Raw genomic sequence first — 15286 nt, forward strand, 5'->3', positions numbered from 1 at the left:
AGTTATATCATCGAAATATTATTTATTCTTATAACGCGAGATATGTATTATTATTTTTTGGTCATGCTTATAAAGATTGGACTATAATCACGGGGACTTTGGTGTAGTCGCTCGACTGTGTTCATTTGCACTTCTTTTTTTGGCACCACATGAATATCATTTGCAGTCTGAAAAGTGAAAGCAATCAGGTTTCGCGGAAGCGGCGATGGCCTTGTACAAATAGCTATTAATTAACTGTTTAAATTCATAATATATTTAATTAAACTCGAGCATGAGCATCATCAATTGATCATCATAAATAAGCATGTGAGTCGCGACAAATTTGAAGTTGTCGGTGGTGTCAACAAAAGGGGACCCAACCCAACATTACCATTTAGGGATGCGCCACTGCCAAGGACGATAAAGTCGCATCCCTTTGTTTTATTTGCCGTAACAGGGCCCACACAAACACAGTTGGCCTCCATGTTTCCTTTTTTGTAATTTTAAATCTCCTATCTTTTATGAATTTTTTTATACAATTCTTCTATCGTGGTTTTAAAATACATTATAAGAATATATACAATCAATTTTTTTTTTTTACAAAGACAGTGATATCATAAAATTTAAAATATCAATATAATTTTTAATAAATATTTATTTATTTATTGTTTATAATGCGTCTTAAAACACTTTGAAAAAATTACTTTTTTTATATCATTTTATAAATCTTTGTAACAATCTAATTATTTTATATTAAATAAAAATATTTTTTATTTTGAAAATATAAAAATATTTAATACTTTTTATTTAATAATACGAGAATTTACAAGCATATTAAAAGGATTTATAACTATTGATTTTGTTAATCTTAAATTTTTATTTTAGAAAATACATTTATTACATTGAAGTTACAAAAGTATAATATATATATATATATATATATATATTAATATAATTTATTATTTCTAGATGTTTAAATTTAACTTAGAACTAAATTAACAAAATTATAAAATTATTCATCTTTTAATCTTGCAAATTTTTTAACTGTTCAATAAAAAGTTTTAATATATTTTTATTTTTAAAATAGTAAAAATAATATTGAGAAAATATAATAATTTTTTTTCTTTCGACGATTTAAGTGCATGTTTAAAAACATGTTAAAAATTCTATAAACCAAATTCAACATAAAATTATAATTAATAATATTAAAATAACTTTGAATCAAATAACATAAATTCAAACAAGTAGTAAACATGTGTCGGCTCGAACAAGAGATCAAGTTCTTGTACTTTGTTAGCTTGTAACACATAATCCCTGAATTTCTTTATTTTTACGTAATCTCTGATCTCATAATGCGAAACTAGACAAATGTAGTAACGTGTGATGAACACTTTTTCCGATGTCGGTGTTTAATAATCTAAATAATGACATGTTTAATTTTATTTAACGCAAAATTTGAACGTTTTAGATACAAATTTTATAAAATAAAGTTTGATTTTATTAACCTTAACCTTTATAAAATAATAGACTGCTTAAGAAAAATTAATCTAAAGAGGAAGTAGTTTTAAGAACTTGTTAGTATTATAAATGGTTGCTTAAATCAGCTGATGCTCTTTTAACTTGCGGATTGGTTGGGGAGTAGGAATAGCAGAAAAGGGTAGGTAAGTTGTTTACTTGCCACCAAATTTTGGCATTGATCCCGAATTTCACTTGAAAAATGAACCATTATTAAAGGTTGTTTATATATTTAAAAAAATGCTCGTGAAAGCGCGACGCAAAGGTACCAAAATTAGTTGGTCAGGTTCTATACAATTTCTTTTGCAAATTCATAAGAAAAAGAAGGGGAAAGAATAAACTATGCTCTTTTTGGCTTTTTGCCGAGTTTCGCTTGAGCTGAAAGAAATGTATACCATTGTGGAGGCACATGTGATCTTCACCTTCCTGAAAACAGAAGCAAATAATCAAAGAAGACAATTATGCATTTAATCATTGGCCCTTTTTGACACGACAGAAATTATACTTTTCATATCTTTGACAACTTTTTATATACTTTCTGTCGTTAAAAAATTCATCGCAACACCAATAATAGTAAAGTGTTCACACTATTTAGCGGACTCAACATAAAATTTACAATTTAATAAAACTATATCACTAATAGTTGAGAAATAATTCAACCTAACGATCTATAGGCATATTAAACATGTCTTTCGAGAGAGGTGGTTTTCCAATTCTAACTCAGAAGTTAGAACAGAACACGTTTCCGTAGTTTTTGAAGCGTGGAATCTAACTATTCTTGGGAGGACTAAAAAACCCTTGTCTGGTCAAGCAAAATGAAAGGTTGATGACATTAAATGAAAATGTAATGAAGTAAATATACGAAGTACCGATGATAATTAAATTCAAACTCGCGGATATCTGTTCTTCTCAAGTCAATGTTGAGTGGAAAAATATGTTTTGACTAGGTTTAGTTTCAGTTTTTCCAATTTGTGAAAACGGACGTGGGTAGATAATAGAGAGAGAGAGAGAGAGAGAGAGAGAGAGAGAGAGAGAGAGAGAGAGAGAGAGAGAGAGAGAGAGAGTATTTTAGTTCCACATTCTAAATTTTTTTATAAGGCAAGTAATAATTAAGGTCTTGAGAGTATTAATAAAAAATAAAAAGAGAAAATATTTATTAAAAAGAATTATTATTAACTTTGTCCTTATAGTATTGCTTCTCATCATGACTAAAAAAATGGATAAATTAGTATAGTAATTAGTAATTTAAATTATAATAATAGTTTGACAATAAAATTGAAATCACATATTTTGTCAAAATATGATTTAGTTTTAAAATTTTTATTCTTTATTTTTTAATGTTTATTTCTATTATTATCTAGCTAAAATTTGTTTCATATATATATAAACTGGGTTGAATTAGGAACATAAATAAGCTGAAATGGATTGCTCGTAGATTTTTCCGATCCCATAGAAAATGGAGTTGGGTTTAATAGGGAATGAGACAAGGAGAGCAAAGCCATGAGACCTAGATTCAGTATATTAAAAAAAGGGTGTTATTAATGCAATTGGATCTAAAATACCAGTACTTTGCAATTTATATAAATTACACATGGTTCAAAACATAAAGTACTAGTATTTTACATTTGATCAAACTAACAACACTCTTTTAATTTCACTGAATCCAAATTTTAAAACATGTCCTTGTCTCACCTTGCCCCATTGTCATAATTAATACAAAGAAAGTTAAGCTAAATAAGAAGGTATCGGTTGCACATTTAATTTCGTTGATTGTTTGTTAATCTTGATAATGACATAAGTCATACTTTCAATTCCTCTAATAACTACACATATATGTGTGTATTGTGTATATAAATTTTAATTTGAATCCAATATAAAAATATATTTAAGATAATTATTTATAATTGATTCAAACAAGTAAGTTAAAATATAAATATTTTAGATTTAGAATAAAAACTTAAAAAGAAGCATACCGTAAATCCGTATAAATTAATTTGTTTAGTGGAAGATTACTGATTGATATTTTTGTTCTATATTTTGATACCCCAGCGATTACAGCTTTGTGGGCAAGGTTTGTTAAATTTCTAGCATTCACTTGACCGTGCTTTCTCGCCGAACTAAGTGACCAGTGCTAATCATTCATCTATTTATTTTTGTAGTTTAGGATATCAAAATCATGACTATCACCTCCGATTTGGTTTCTTTTAAAAGGTTAAAAAGAAACTTATAATTATTGGGTAAAATATCATTGTTAAAAATTCTTCTCTTATTCTTTCACTTTCATTACTATTTCTTCTCAAGTGTATTGTTTAATTTAAAACCATGATGTATTTGTCACTTCGAACTTGAGAGCAGCATACTTGATTTTACGACCTAAAAGAGAAGTGTTGAAATCTATCCTTAATTTGCAAGGGTAAAAGGAAGGACATTGTTGGACTCCTTTGATATTATGAAAAATTCTTCATATTAGTTTATTAAAAGTTTAATTATGTCTTTATCTTTATAAATAGAGTATTTTATAATAAATTTTTATAATTTTTTTAAATATTTAGTTCCTAAAATATTAAAAAATTAGGATTTAATCTTTATTATCAATTTTTTAAAATATTTATTTTAAATAATAAAATAAATAACATAATATGTCACATGACAGTAATAGAGAGAAGTTAACAGCATATACTAAATCATAACTTTTTAATTTTTAGAAGCTAAATTTTAACAAAAAATTTTATAAAAATTTATTATAAAATGTGTTAAATTTACAAAAAAAATATAATTAAGCTTTTATTAAAATATTCTCAAAGCAACAAATTTATGCTACTGTAGTATTGATAACTTTATTTATTTATTAAAAGTCTGATAAAAGAAGTGTGTTAGATATACAAAATTTATCATAAATCTCACGGTAACATTGAGAAATTAACCTATACAATTGCGTTAAAATCATATTACAGAATATAAAACAAGAGAGTAAATTAGAAGTACGAGATTCTAGTATAGTTATAAGGCCTTAGATAATTAAAATGCAGTTGACGTTTGATTTACTTCATGAGCATCATAAGACATAGGTCTATGACAACTTTTTTACACCTAACAGACCGTTGTCTACAAATCTAAACAATGAGATCTTATTTTATTTGAAAAAAGCATATAAGAAGTCTTGTTGGGAGTCTCTTCACTATTGACCTATAACTTAAATACTTCAGTGGTATTTATAAAAAACAAATAGTTAATTTAGTAAGACTAATAAATGGTAATATATCATAAATTTATATCCTATTTTAAAAAAACTCATGATAATAAATGGTCAAATTAGTATGTTTTATATTAAATGAATAATTGTATTTACGTTAATAAATAAGAATATAAAATGAACTAACAATTAATACATTTGAAAAAGAGTACTTGTTTCTTATATTTAGGATGAAAAAAATTTAGTAGTTATTTCTTATGCATAAAAGTGGAAGTGGTAATTTTTTTTTCATAACCCGCAATCTATTGATAATCTTGATGATATCAACTGTATGAAAACTAAAAGTTCAAAATTTCAAGACTTCAGAGTTTTATCCTTGACTCTTGTGAACATACGTATTTATCTTGAACGTGGAGACATTTTTTAATGACCTTAGAATTGTGAAGAGGTATTTAATATTCACTTATTGTTTGGATGTATTGTTTGATAACTCCGTCTCATGAAAGTGAAAAATTTGCTTCCTTTTGATGTTACCGGTCATTTGTGCGTTAGCTAATCTTTGTCATAGATCTTTTCTCACAACTCGTGTCATGTTGGGCCAACATTAATCCAATCAAAGGGTTAATCCATTCTTAGAAGAAGCCACATCTCACCTTCTCCCTTTATATAAAGGGGGCTTTTGTGGGATTGAAGAAAAGGATTAGAAGCAATCAAGAGCTATAAAGTGAGAATGAGTTGTAATTCTACTTTTCTAAATTTGATCGTGTGATTTTTCCTTCTTAAGTTGAGAGTTGGTCCAGCACCAACCTAGCAATCCTACTTTTCCAAACATGGTCCTTCTCAAATTGTTGTAATCCTACTTTTGTAAACTTGGTCCTTCTTAAATCACAAAAAGATGGTAATTGTTTTGGTATTTCCAACAAATCTAGCTGGAATTCAAAGATTAATAATGCATGCTAGAGATCGTGACTTTCCAAAGCATTCACCTTAACATATTGGTTATACCGAATCCATGTTTGACTCTGAATATAGAGAGAACTATGCTATATATTTGTTTACCACCTGTATATTTTATAAAAACCTACCTGCTTTTATCTCTTCTTCCCAAAATTTTTTGCCTATTGCTATAGTTTTAGCCTAAAAAATTTACAAGAAACCAAGGAGCTTTAAAATAATCATTTCAATGTGATTGGAGTGACATTTACAGTATATGATCAGTCATGCTGAGATGCTTCAAAACACGCCCCCACAAACGTGATGAAATGGAGCATGTTTAGTTACCCTGAAAGATAAAGTAAAACCGCAATAAGCTAAAAAACAAACGTTGCATGACCCGCATGAAGTGTTAAAGGCGAGAGGCACACTCTTTTGCTCATGCTCGAAAGGTTAAGATCCTGAGTGGGGTTCATTCATAACTTTGTGACTGCTGCTATTTACCACCTCAATTCGTTAATAGTTGACATTTTTTTACTTATCAAATTTATGGTTCATAACCATACACGTTAATAATTTATAAGTTTTTGTAGACTGCAAGTTCTTTTTCCCCTCATCTTACACACACGCGACCATAGCCTCTTTAACTGGCTTGATTACGAAGTATACTACCAAATCACAGATTATGATGGCCCAAGGGGAACCCTGTTGACAAAACACGTAGCAATAGTTTTCTATGCTTTCATTCTTGTGCAAGAACACAATCTTATTTCCTTCTGGTTGAAGGCCATCTACAATAAATAATCAACCTGTCTGCACTCATTTCCAAAATCCAAGAGCCTTGCAAAAATGCTAAGCAAGTCTCCAATTATCATGAATTGTATGAAAAAGAATATAACGCTGATTTCTCTCTCCACGTGCAAAATATACTGTGGAGTTAGAAACAGAGAGAACAGTTCATAAATTTGATGCAGCTATGAATTGAAGACATAATATTGCTGCAGCTTTGGTAGCTTCACCGTTCCATCTTTTGTATGAGCCATGCACTCAGGGAATGCATTAGAGTTCTGCAACCTCCGGGTCTAGAGATCTCAAGAAGCAAGGTTGCTGAGGCCAAAATAGAGAGTTCTCTGCTGAAATGCATTAATGGCATAATCAACTTGAAAATGACCGAGGTGTGATTTAAATCGCAGTCCATATCCCAGTCCAACTCCAGATCCTGGTTTACGCTGCCTTAAGGCTGGATTTCCTGAATTTCCAAGAGATCAACACTATGAGAGCACATTTGATATGGGTCTGGGCTAAAAACTCAAAAATAAACATCATTGAGTAGATCAATTTAAGATAAAAACAGAAGAAAGCAAATCAGAAGCTACAACAAAAACACCCCTGCACCAGAAAAAAAAAATCAACACAGTAAAGTGCAACTGAAATATAATGGCTAATGTTGGATCAACTGCTCTAATTAAGGATTTATATGACCGTCCCATTTAAAAGACATAGAATTTGTTCCAAGGCTTGGGTATGGAAAGAACTCTAAAATATGAGGAATATTTGTTACTCCATGTTATGGTCTAACTCTTGTTTTCTTATAAGTGCAGCCCATTTTTTCAACTATAATGGTTCCTAGCAACTTCTACCTACCACAGAAAAAACAGAATAAGAATCATTTACATAGTTTTGTATTGGCCCATACAATTTCCTTTACTATTCCACTTCCACAAAATAAATCAAAATGGAGCTTTTATGTATGGTCAGTACTAGATACAAAAACAGATAATAGAATAATATGGAGAAGGCCTGTAATGAATGTGTCCTACTACAGAAATGTAAATATGCAAGTTATTTGAGTATTTTGAGCAGAATAACATGACTCACCAGGTACAAGATGACCAGACCGCAAGTCTGTTCCACAATCCAAGAAAATGGCACCTTCCAACATCTTATTCTATAGTAAAGATATAAAGTAATTTAGTATAGAGCATTTCATTTCAACAATAAATATAATAAAATTAAAAAGAAAATGTGCATGCGTTTAATTTTGTCTGTCAGGCGTGCATGAAGCAAAAATAATTTCAATGGAAGAGATGAAGTTAGTTAATGCATACTTTCTATGTTTGTTTAGAGGTTAGGCATGCCTGGCAACAATGGATCTCAGCAATATTACATTTACAATCATATACAAGGCATTAATAATTGCAACTTGTGAAAGCATAGTGGGAAGGCAGGATACGCTAACTCTTATAAATTAAATAGAATTTCAGTTCCAAAAGATCACACAAAAGAAAATGGTTTCTTTAAATCAGTCTTAAGAACAAGAAAATTTCAACAGAATGATAGCAACCTTAAACTTTTTGATTTATTAAGGAAGAGATGACACCTAACAGTAGGACTTCAAACTTTAAAACCAATATACCATGAGCAAAGCACAAAGCCACAAACAAGAGGCCAAAGAAGATGGTGAATATGCTGCATGATCCTGTCAACCTCTTTCCAAATGGGGATATATATTACCATAAATGCTAAACATTCACTAAAACCAGAGATGTTGGATATTTCAACAACAAAAGTAGAAGCAGTTTTTTCCAAAAATGGTGAACAATGGGTCAACACCTGACTAGACACAGTAGCACTAGACGAAACAAAACTTTGAAGAAACCAAGTTTTTTTATCAAAGAAAGAAAAGTTTAGCCGTTTAAGAATGTCTTAGGTAAAGGAAAATACAAATCTGTCCAATTTTACATTATAGGTTGCTGTTCATTATGCTATCACGTACCAAAGGGAGTGTGAGTTCACTATTAGCCACCAGACATGATCGACCAGATCCAACTGCTCCTTCACCATACCCTCGCACACTCCCAGGCCCTCCAATGGCAAAAGCTTGATAAGGAGCCATGTCCCCAACAATTGAGCCACCTATAAGTCTGTCACAAGAAAAGATTGGGATGATAACCATATAAAGGATATACTGGCACAGTTAACTGTTTGTCAAGCAACACAAAGAGGAAATGGAGATAACAGATTGTTTCTCAGAATGCACATAGTACTTATCCTTTCAGGTCTCTTAACCATGTCAAATAGAAAAAGAATTATCCACTTCAAATGTCAGGAAATACCAACCTTGTCAAGAGAAATGCTGGTCCAAGTTTGATTCCTTTTGAAGCAACAAATTTAAATCGATTGAAGATTATCCATTTAGAAAGAACTGGAATACCTTGTTCTATTTGAAGATTAAACTGAAAAATACGGGAATTGTGTCAGTGGAATACATTCACAATGATTTCTTTTGTGATAAGAACACATATGCAACTAATTGATTCGCAATAACTTTTATAAAGGAACTTGGAAGCAAACTGGAAATAGGAATATATATTATTACATGAAAAAAGCTATTATCATTCGCCTTTGCAAATCGAGACTCTTGCTTTAACACTACCATACTGTCATGTGCATTGCCACTGCATCAAGCAATGTACATCATATGATCAAAATCAGTTCAATATCTTGAGAACTAGAATACTAGAATCCTTAATTACCTGCAAGTCAAAGGAAACCCATCATAATCTCTAGTTATAGAGCGACCATTGTCATTCATCGGACGAACATGCTGCACCATGGTTTACATTTACAATATTAGTTTCCAATTAGCCTACAAGCAAATCAAAGGGAAATGTAAATAATAAAAAAAAAAAACACATTGGTTTGGCTTTAATAGTATCACAGATTCATGAAAAGTCCAGCTGAACCTCAAACTTTAAGCCGGTTGTGCAGCTCCATTTTGAACTAGCAGGTTCCTTCAGGTCCAGTCCCACTGAAAGTCGAGATAAATTTACACCTCCACTTCCTGAGCGGGAGAAATTGTTTACAGGGATACCATGGACCCCAATCTCAGGTGAAAGAGAATGCTGGAATAGAATAAAAAAAAAAGTGAGACAAGTAGAAATTCAGAATCTGCTACAAAATTTCCCCCAAATTAGTAGGTTTTATAGATTGAAAAAACTTAAATTTAACTTGAGGTCTCCAGAAGTCACAAAGAGAATTCCATTTAAAAATAAACTTCTTGTACATCCATGACCTTGTATCATCAACCATTTCATATGATACAATGATTAAAAAAAAAAACACAACCTGCAATACAAAAGACTGCTGAGCAAGCCATTCCGGCCGTGGTCTTCTATAGGCAACTAAGACATTCGAATCGTATAGACCCTTGTCCCACGAAACATCGAGCTTCTCACTTCCCCCAAACAAATTTGGGTGTTTGATGCAAAGACTATTCAGAAAACCAAAAAAAGTTTTTTTAACTCCTCGTTACACAATTCTGAGAGAACCAATACCCTCAACACAAAGCATAACACAAACTTATCGAGTTTCAAAATTTTGCCATTCAGATCCAACCAAGATTCCACTCACATGAAATGACAAAACAAGGAAGAAAACTAAGAGTGTTACCTCCCAATTACCAGTGAAAGTGGACTTCCAGAACTCCTGTTAGGGGAAAAGGCAAAACACCAAACCGGAATGATATTTATGAGTTTAAACATATAAATAAATTTTAAAAAATAATTTTCAAAGACAGTGCTGAGTAAAATGCAGTCAGCACAAACCTGAGGGTAGGGAGCATCAAAGAAGCGCATAGCTTGTGAGTAAAATCAACATTAACGTCAATCTTTGCTGTAAAACCACTCAAACAGAGAGAAAAAACACTTATATCAAAACACGGTTATGTAAAAATGTAAACAAACAAAGCTTTTGTATATTTAGTCTAACCTTTGCCAGCATGGATGCTCTTCTGAGCTCCCATCCCATCAAACAAGCATCAACCATTAAATTAACAGACACACAAAAATTGAACCAACACGAGAGTCCCAAACATTTGAAAGATTATATAGTATATGGTATGCGTAATGCGTGCAGTGAAGACAAAGCGGCGTTTTGTTTTGTAACGTTGGCAAAACACCAACCAACGAAGGATGTTATGTTGAGTTTATTTTGTTCCTCGCTTCCAACTTCTGTTATCCTTTTCGCTTCTCCACACTCCACGCCCATTGCACTTGCACGTGACTGACACACCAATTACTAAGCTATTGGGCCTTATATAATGGCCCAGTCCACATGTGCAATTGGGCTAAGCCATTCTCGACATTCTTCTCCATACGCGCCCAAGCATATAGCTTCCGCTATATTGCGATTCCTTTCTGCAACTCGCGAATTCAACTCCATAGTTTGTACTTGACAGAGGTAACTTTTCTCGCTTTCTCTGATATTTCATTGTTAGCTGTTACTACCTTCATTAATATTGCGTTGATATGTATGGTCCTGTTCATTTAATCAAATGCATTTCATAGTTTTGTGTAACCTTCTTCGTTTAAATTCGTAATTGGGTGCGTTACGGTTAGGTTTTGAGAGCATCGTTTTCTTAAGTTTTGTGATAGTAATGAGCCATAGGTGACTGATAATTTAGCAAAATCAGAATGAATGTTTTGATTGGAGGTGAAATAGTAGACACTAGACATATATCTAAATGCAGCTACTGTGTTCAGGTGAGGAATAAATTATCTTCAATTAGCCGCATGTGATTCTTAAATTAAGAAAGTGCAAAGTTACTGGGACTGAAGCCCAGGGGAACTGTTCTCTTGATTTGCTCCATGCTTTTGCTATTGATAGTAGTGATGGAGGAATTGAATAAAAGCAATGTTAAAGTAGCATCACAATTTCTTTTTGACATTCATTTTCAGGGATCTTAGTGCATGACCCGGAAAGAAAATGCACAATCGTAACGTGTATGAACAAAAGTGCATGGCCCAAAAGGGCTGAAAAAAAAGCAGAGTAAATGTGCTGTGCTTGAATGATGGACAATCGTAATGCTTATTGGATTTTTTACTCTGGCTTGTTCTTTTGATTGGAAATTAACTTGCATAAAGTTGGGAGTCTTCCATATTTATTCATTTTGACCAAATAAATAAAGAAATTGTTATTTTGCTTCGGTGAATTGTATATGGTACTTATATTTGATTTTGGTAATTGTGTACATTATTTCTTATGGTTAGCTGTTTTTAAATGAAGAATTGACTCAAATGCCTATCAGGTCTCAACTGAATTGAGTCAAGGATCTTCTCAGATGAATGAGGATGAAATCGATGAAGGTTTTCGATCAGAATTGGATAGAAACACCGGAGTGCTTGGATATGGGGATGGTGCTACCCCAACAGATTTGTAGGGCTCTACATCAGCATTGTCTGCCATTTATGATCTGCAGATAAAACTTCAGAAGTTCTATATGAGTTGTCAAATGAAGGTGAAATTATATAACACAGAAAACCTTCAAACATCAAATGAATTTCTTAAGCCAAGATTTTTAATTTCTTTTACGGGTTGTAATTTGCCTCATGCTGAGCTGCCTTCCAAGACTTAGATGCATTTCTTTCTTGTATTCTTTTCCCAAATTGACCAACAATATAAAGCAAATTCATGCCCAATTAATCATTAATGGACTGAAATCTCCCACCTTCTTGGCCAAGTTAATTGAGCATTATTGTAGGTCCCCATATCAGCACATTGCCAATAAGGCACATTTGGTGTTCCAGTACGTCGACAAGCCAGACTTGTTTCTCTTCAATACTTTGATAAGATGTGTTCATCCCAATTATTCTATTCTTATTTTCCAAAATGAGTTTTCCAGGGGAGTCTTGTTTTTCGATGATTACACCTACAATTTTGTTCTTGGAGCTTGTGCTCGTTCTCCTTCAGCTTCAACTTTATGGGTAGGTAGACAACTACATGCCTTGATAGTAAAACATGGGTTTGAGTCAAATATTTTGCTTCCAACTACCACAATACACTTCTATGCAAACAACAAAGATATTATCTCAGCCCGAAGTGTGTTTGATGAAATGCCAAAAAGAAGCAGTGTTACCTGGAATGCTATGATAACAGGTTATTGTTCCCTAAAGGAAGGAAATAAGAAATGTGCTCTTAATGCATTGTCTTTGTTTAATTACATGTTGATTGATGTGAGTGGAGTTAAACCAACAGATACTACCATAGTTTCTGTGCTTTCAGCGGCTTCTCAATTGGGTGTGCTGGAAACTGGTGCTTGCATACATGGGTTTGCAGAAAAAATAGTGTGTGCTCCCGAAGATGATGTGTTTATAGGCACTGGGCTTGTGGATATGTACTCAAAATGTGGATGTCTTGACAGTGCCTTATCTGTCTTCTGGCGAATGAATGAGAAGAATATCTTGACTTGGACAGCGATGACTACTGGCCTAGCCATCCATGGGAGAGGCAAAGAAGCCTTGGAGATTTTATATAAAATGGGAACTTATGGTGTGAAGCCGAGTGAAGCAACTTTTACAAGCTTATTGTCAGCTTGTTGCCACGGTGGGCTCGTGGAAGAAGGCCTTCAATTGTTCCATGAAATGAAGAGGAAGTTTGGTGTGATGCCTCAGATTCAACATTATGGTTGCATTGTTGACCTTCTTGGTCGTGCTGGAAAGTTAAAGGAAGCTTATGATTTTATCTTGGGAATGCCAATTAATCCTGATACTGTAATATGGAGGAGTTTCCTTGGTTCATGCAAGATTCATGGGGATGTTGTCCGGGGAGAGAAGGTGGGGAAGCTTCTTATCCAGTTAGAAGAGCAGAGTTGTACCGTGTTAGCTCCGAAGAGCGAGGACTATGTAGCTCTGTCAAATGTTTATGCTTTAGCAGAAAGGTGGGACGATGTTGAAACTGTAAGGAACAAAATGAAAGCCAAGAGAATTGTGAATAAAGCTGGTTCTAGCTCTGTTCAAACTGTCAGCGTGGCTGTGTTGTAATTATAAGTTGATATTTGTTTTATCTTTTTAAAATTATGCTTGCAAGACAATAAACCCATCAAACAAAGAAAAACAATAGTAGAAATAGCAGCGATTATACAGAGTATGGCAAAAATACTCTTCGTCAACAAATTGGAAATATGAGATGTCCAAACAGCAATATATGCAAGGATGTGTATAACCGAACAAGATATCTACTGATATACAGGTATGATATTACTATAGTATTATTTCTTAGCTTTTTTCTATTTATCACAAGTTACTGGTTTCATTAAAATTCACGAGACTCAGTAGAACGAACACTAGAGAGGACGGATTTTGAGGCTGAGCATTCGATGAAACCTGCACAGATTGTACTAAATGGCCACTCAGTTGGATAACCTGCACTTTCCTTCCCGCAAGTCCTTTTTCTTTTCTGTCTGAGTATTTTCGGATGTCACCCATACAAAAGTGTAAATTGATATCTCAATAAAATAAACCCTTAATATTGGAAGGAAGGAAAACAATGGTTAAATTGGAATAACTTCTTAATAAATATTTATAGGAGACAAAAATAAGAAAGTAAAATAAATTAAATTGTTTCTACAAGTTAAAATTAGTTTATAGTCTTTTAATTTTTTAATTATTTTAAAAAAAATGAAGGATATATGTTGATTTTAATTGATGAGAAAGATTTAATTTATTTCCCTTTAAAATTTCTTCTCTCATAATTATTTTTGTATAAATTTATCTAAATTAGGCTAATATAAATTTAGACCATAGGAAGCTAATTATTATAGTTCTTTTTTTCTTTTTTCTGATGAAATACCCATTCATTCTATTTTTTGGTGTATGCTTCTTCTGCTTTTGATCCGAAAACCTTAGCAACGGTCTAACGCACGTCAGTCTCCTAACTTCCTATCAAATGAAAACAATAAAATATAAACCTTTGCATTGCAGGGACTGGAAAAAAACAAAGGCATAATTTGAGTTCCAAAATGTAGCACGAATCAGTAAAGATAATTATCGAGGGCACATCTTCTATTATACCATAAAATGTTTATCATTATACATCAGAATTAATCAAGCCTAGAACTATACGGAAAGAGTTACACTTCTCATATATATATATATATATATATATATATATATATATATATATATATTCATAATAATGTGTTTTATTAAGATAAAATTAGGTGCAATAATTTTGAAATTATAAGTCCTAAAATATTATTGAAAAAAAATTCGAATGACGAGTAGGAACATTCTTTCGTGTGTCTAACTGGCCTATTAAAATCTGCAGTGAATTTTGTTGGGATGCAGTGTGTTTTTTCTTATGAAAAGAACATATACCATAAAAAGATGGATAAATTAACACAATTCATTATCCAGTTGGAGAGATTTTATGGAAGGTGGAAAGAAGGTGAAATTCTAAGCTTCCTGGTCTTCAAATAAGTAACTATTCCATACCTTGGAACAAAAGATAATTGTTGCTCAACTAATATTACTATTCTGTATATTCTCAACTAAGAAAAAATTATAATAAAATAAAAGAAACTGAATCCAACCGCTGCATGTATATATCTTGGTGATGGTGAAATGTGGAATTGTCCATTCTCAACGAGTTAACTACCATCTCTATGTTTAGCAAGTCCATATTTACTTGCCAATGGTAAGAAGATAATTTCAACAAAGCGCGGGACTAGTCAAAATTAAATGGATCAATCACATCTCTCTATGCATTTTCATGGTTTGAATAATTTTTTAACATTTCATTCAATGCAACAAGGGTATACATTTGGCTAAACCCCGTACATAAAACATACAAGAAAACAAATCGACTCTATAAGTACAATGCTCACAA

At 32.2% G+C, this 15286-nt stretch overlaps 2 protein-coding genes across 3 annotated transcripts; one reads left to right on the forward strand and one right to left on the reverse strand.

Annotated features, from left to right (window-relative positions):
* Positions 1 to 6332: 6332 nt before the first annotated feature.
* On the reverse strand, positions 6333 to 10569 carry LOC113854482 (outer envelope protein 80, chloroplastic-like). Its single transcript, XM_027485489.1, has 11 exons — positions 10391 to 10569; positions 10228 to 10294; positions 10073 to 10108; positions 9749 to 9893; positions 9367 to 9525; positions 9157 to 9227; positions 9000 to 9078; positions 8741 to 8856; positions 8397 to 8544; positions 7499 to 7568; positions 6333 to 6869 (listed from the first exon to the last, which is right to left on the reverse strand). The coding sequence occupies exons 1-11, from the start codon at positions 10422 to 10424 to the stop codon at positions 6712 to 6714; spliced, it is 1083 nt and encodes a 360-aa protein (XP_027341290.1). The 5' UTR covers positions 10425 to 10569; the 3' UTR covers positions 6333 to 6711.
* A 181-nt stretch (positions 10570 to 10750) lies between these two features.
* Positions 10751 to 13877, forward strand: LOC113854855 (pentatricopeptide repeat-containing protein At3g18970). Of its 2 annotated transcripts, XR_003502805.1 has the most exons (3): positions 10815 to 10861; positions 11709 to 13648; positions 13735 to 13877. XR_003502805.1 is itself a non-coding variant. In XM_027486131.1 (2 exons), exon 2 carries the CDS (start codon positions 12010 to 12012, stop codon positions 13438 to 13440), a length of 1431 nt encoding a protein of 476 aa, XP_027341932.1. In that variant the 5' UTR covers positions 10751 to 10861; positions 11359 to 12009; the 3' UTR covers positions 13441 to 13877. The 2 variants fall into 2 exon arrangements, 1 of the variants encoding a protein (XP_027341932.1); XM_027486131.1 differs by having other exon boundaries at positions 10751 to 10861; positions 11359 to 13877.
* Positions 13878 to 15286: the final 1409 nt, after the last annotated feature.

This window comes from Abrus precatorius, unplaced genomic scaffold (genome assembly GCF_003935025.1).
Source record: "Abrus precatorius isolate BTA unplaced genomic scaffold, Abrus_2018 Scaffold11, whole genome shotgun sequence".
NCBI classification, from domain to species: Eukaryota; Viridiplantae; Streptophyta; class Magnoliopsida; order Fabales; family Fabaceae; genus Abrus; species Abrus precatorius.

Excerpts from the sequence above, each read along its gene's own strand:
- LOC113854482 (XM_027485489.1), bottom strand. The coding sequence starts at position 10,424 with ATGGGAGCTCAGAAGAGCATCCATGCTGGCAAAG. Across the intron at positions 9,079-9,156 it reads GGGTTTCCTTTGACTTGCAG|TGGCAATGCACATGACAGTA; the intron begins GTAATTAAGGAT and ends TGCTTGATGCAG. Across the intron at positions 8,545-8,740 it reads CCAGCATTTCTCTTGACAAG|ACTTATAGGTGGCTCAATTG; the intron begins GTTGGTATTTCC and ends TTCTTGTGACAG.
- LOC113854855 (XM_027486131.1), top strand. The coding sequence starts at position 12,010 with ATGCTGAGCTGCCTTCCAAGACTTAGATGCATTTCTTTCTTGTATTCT.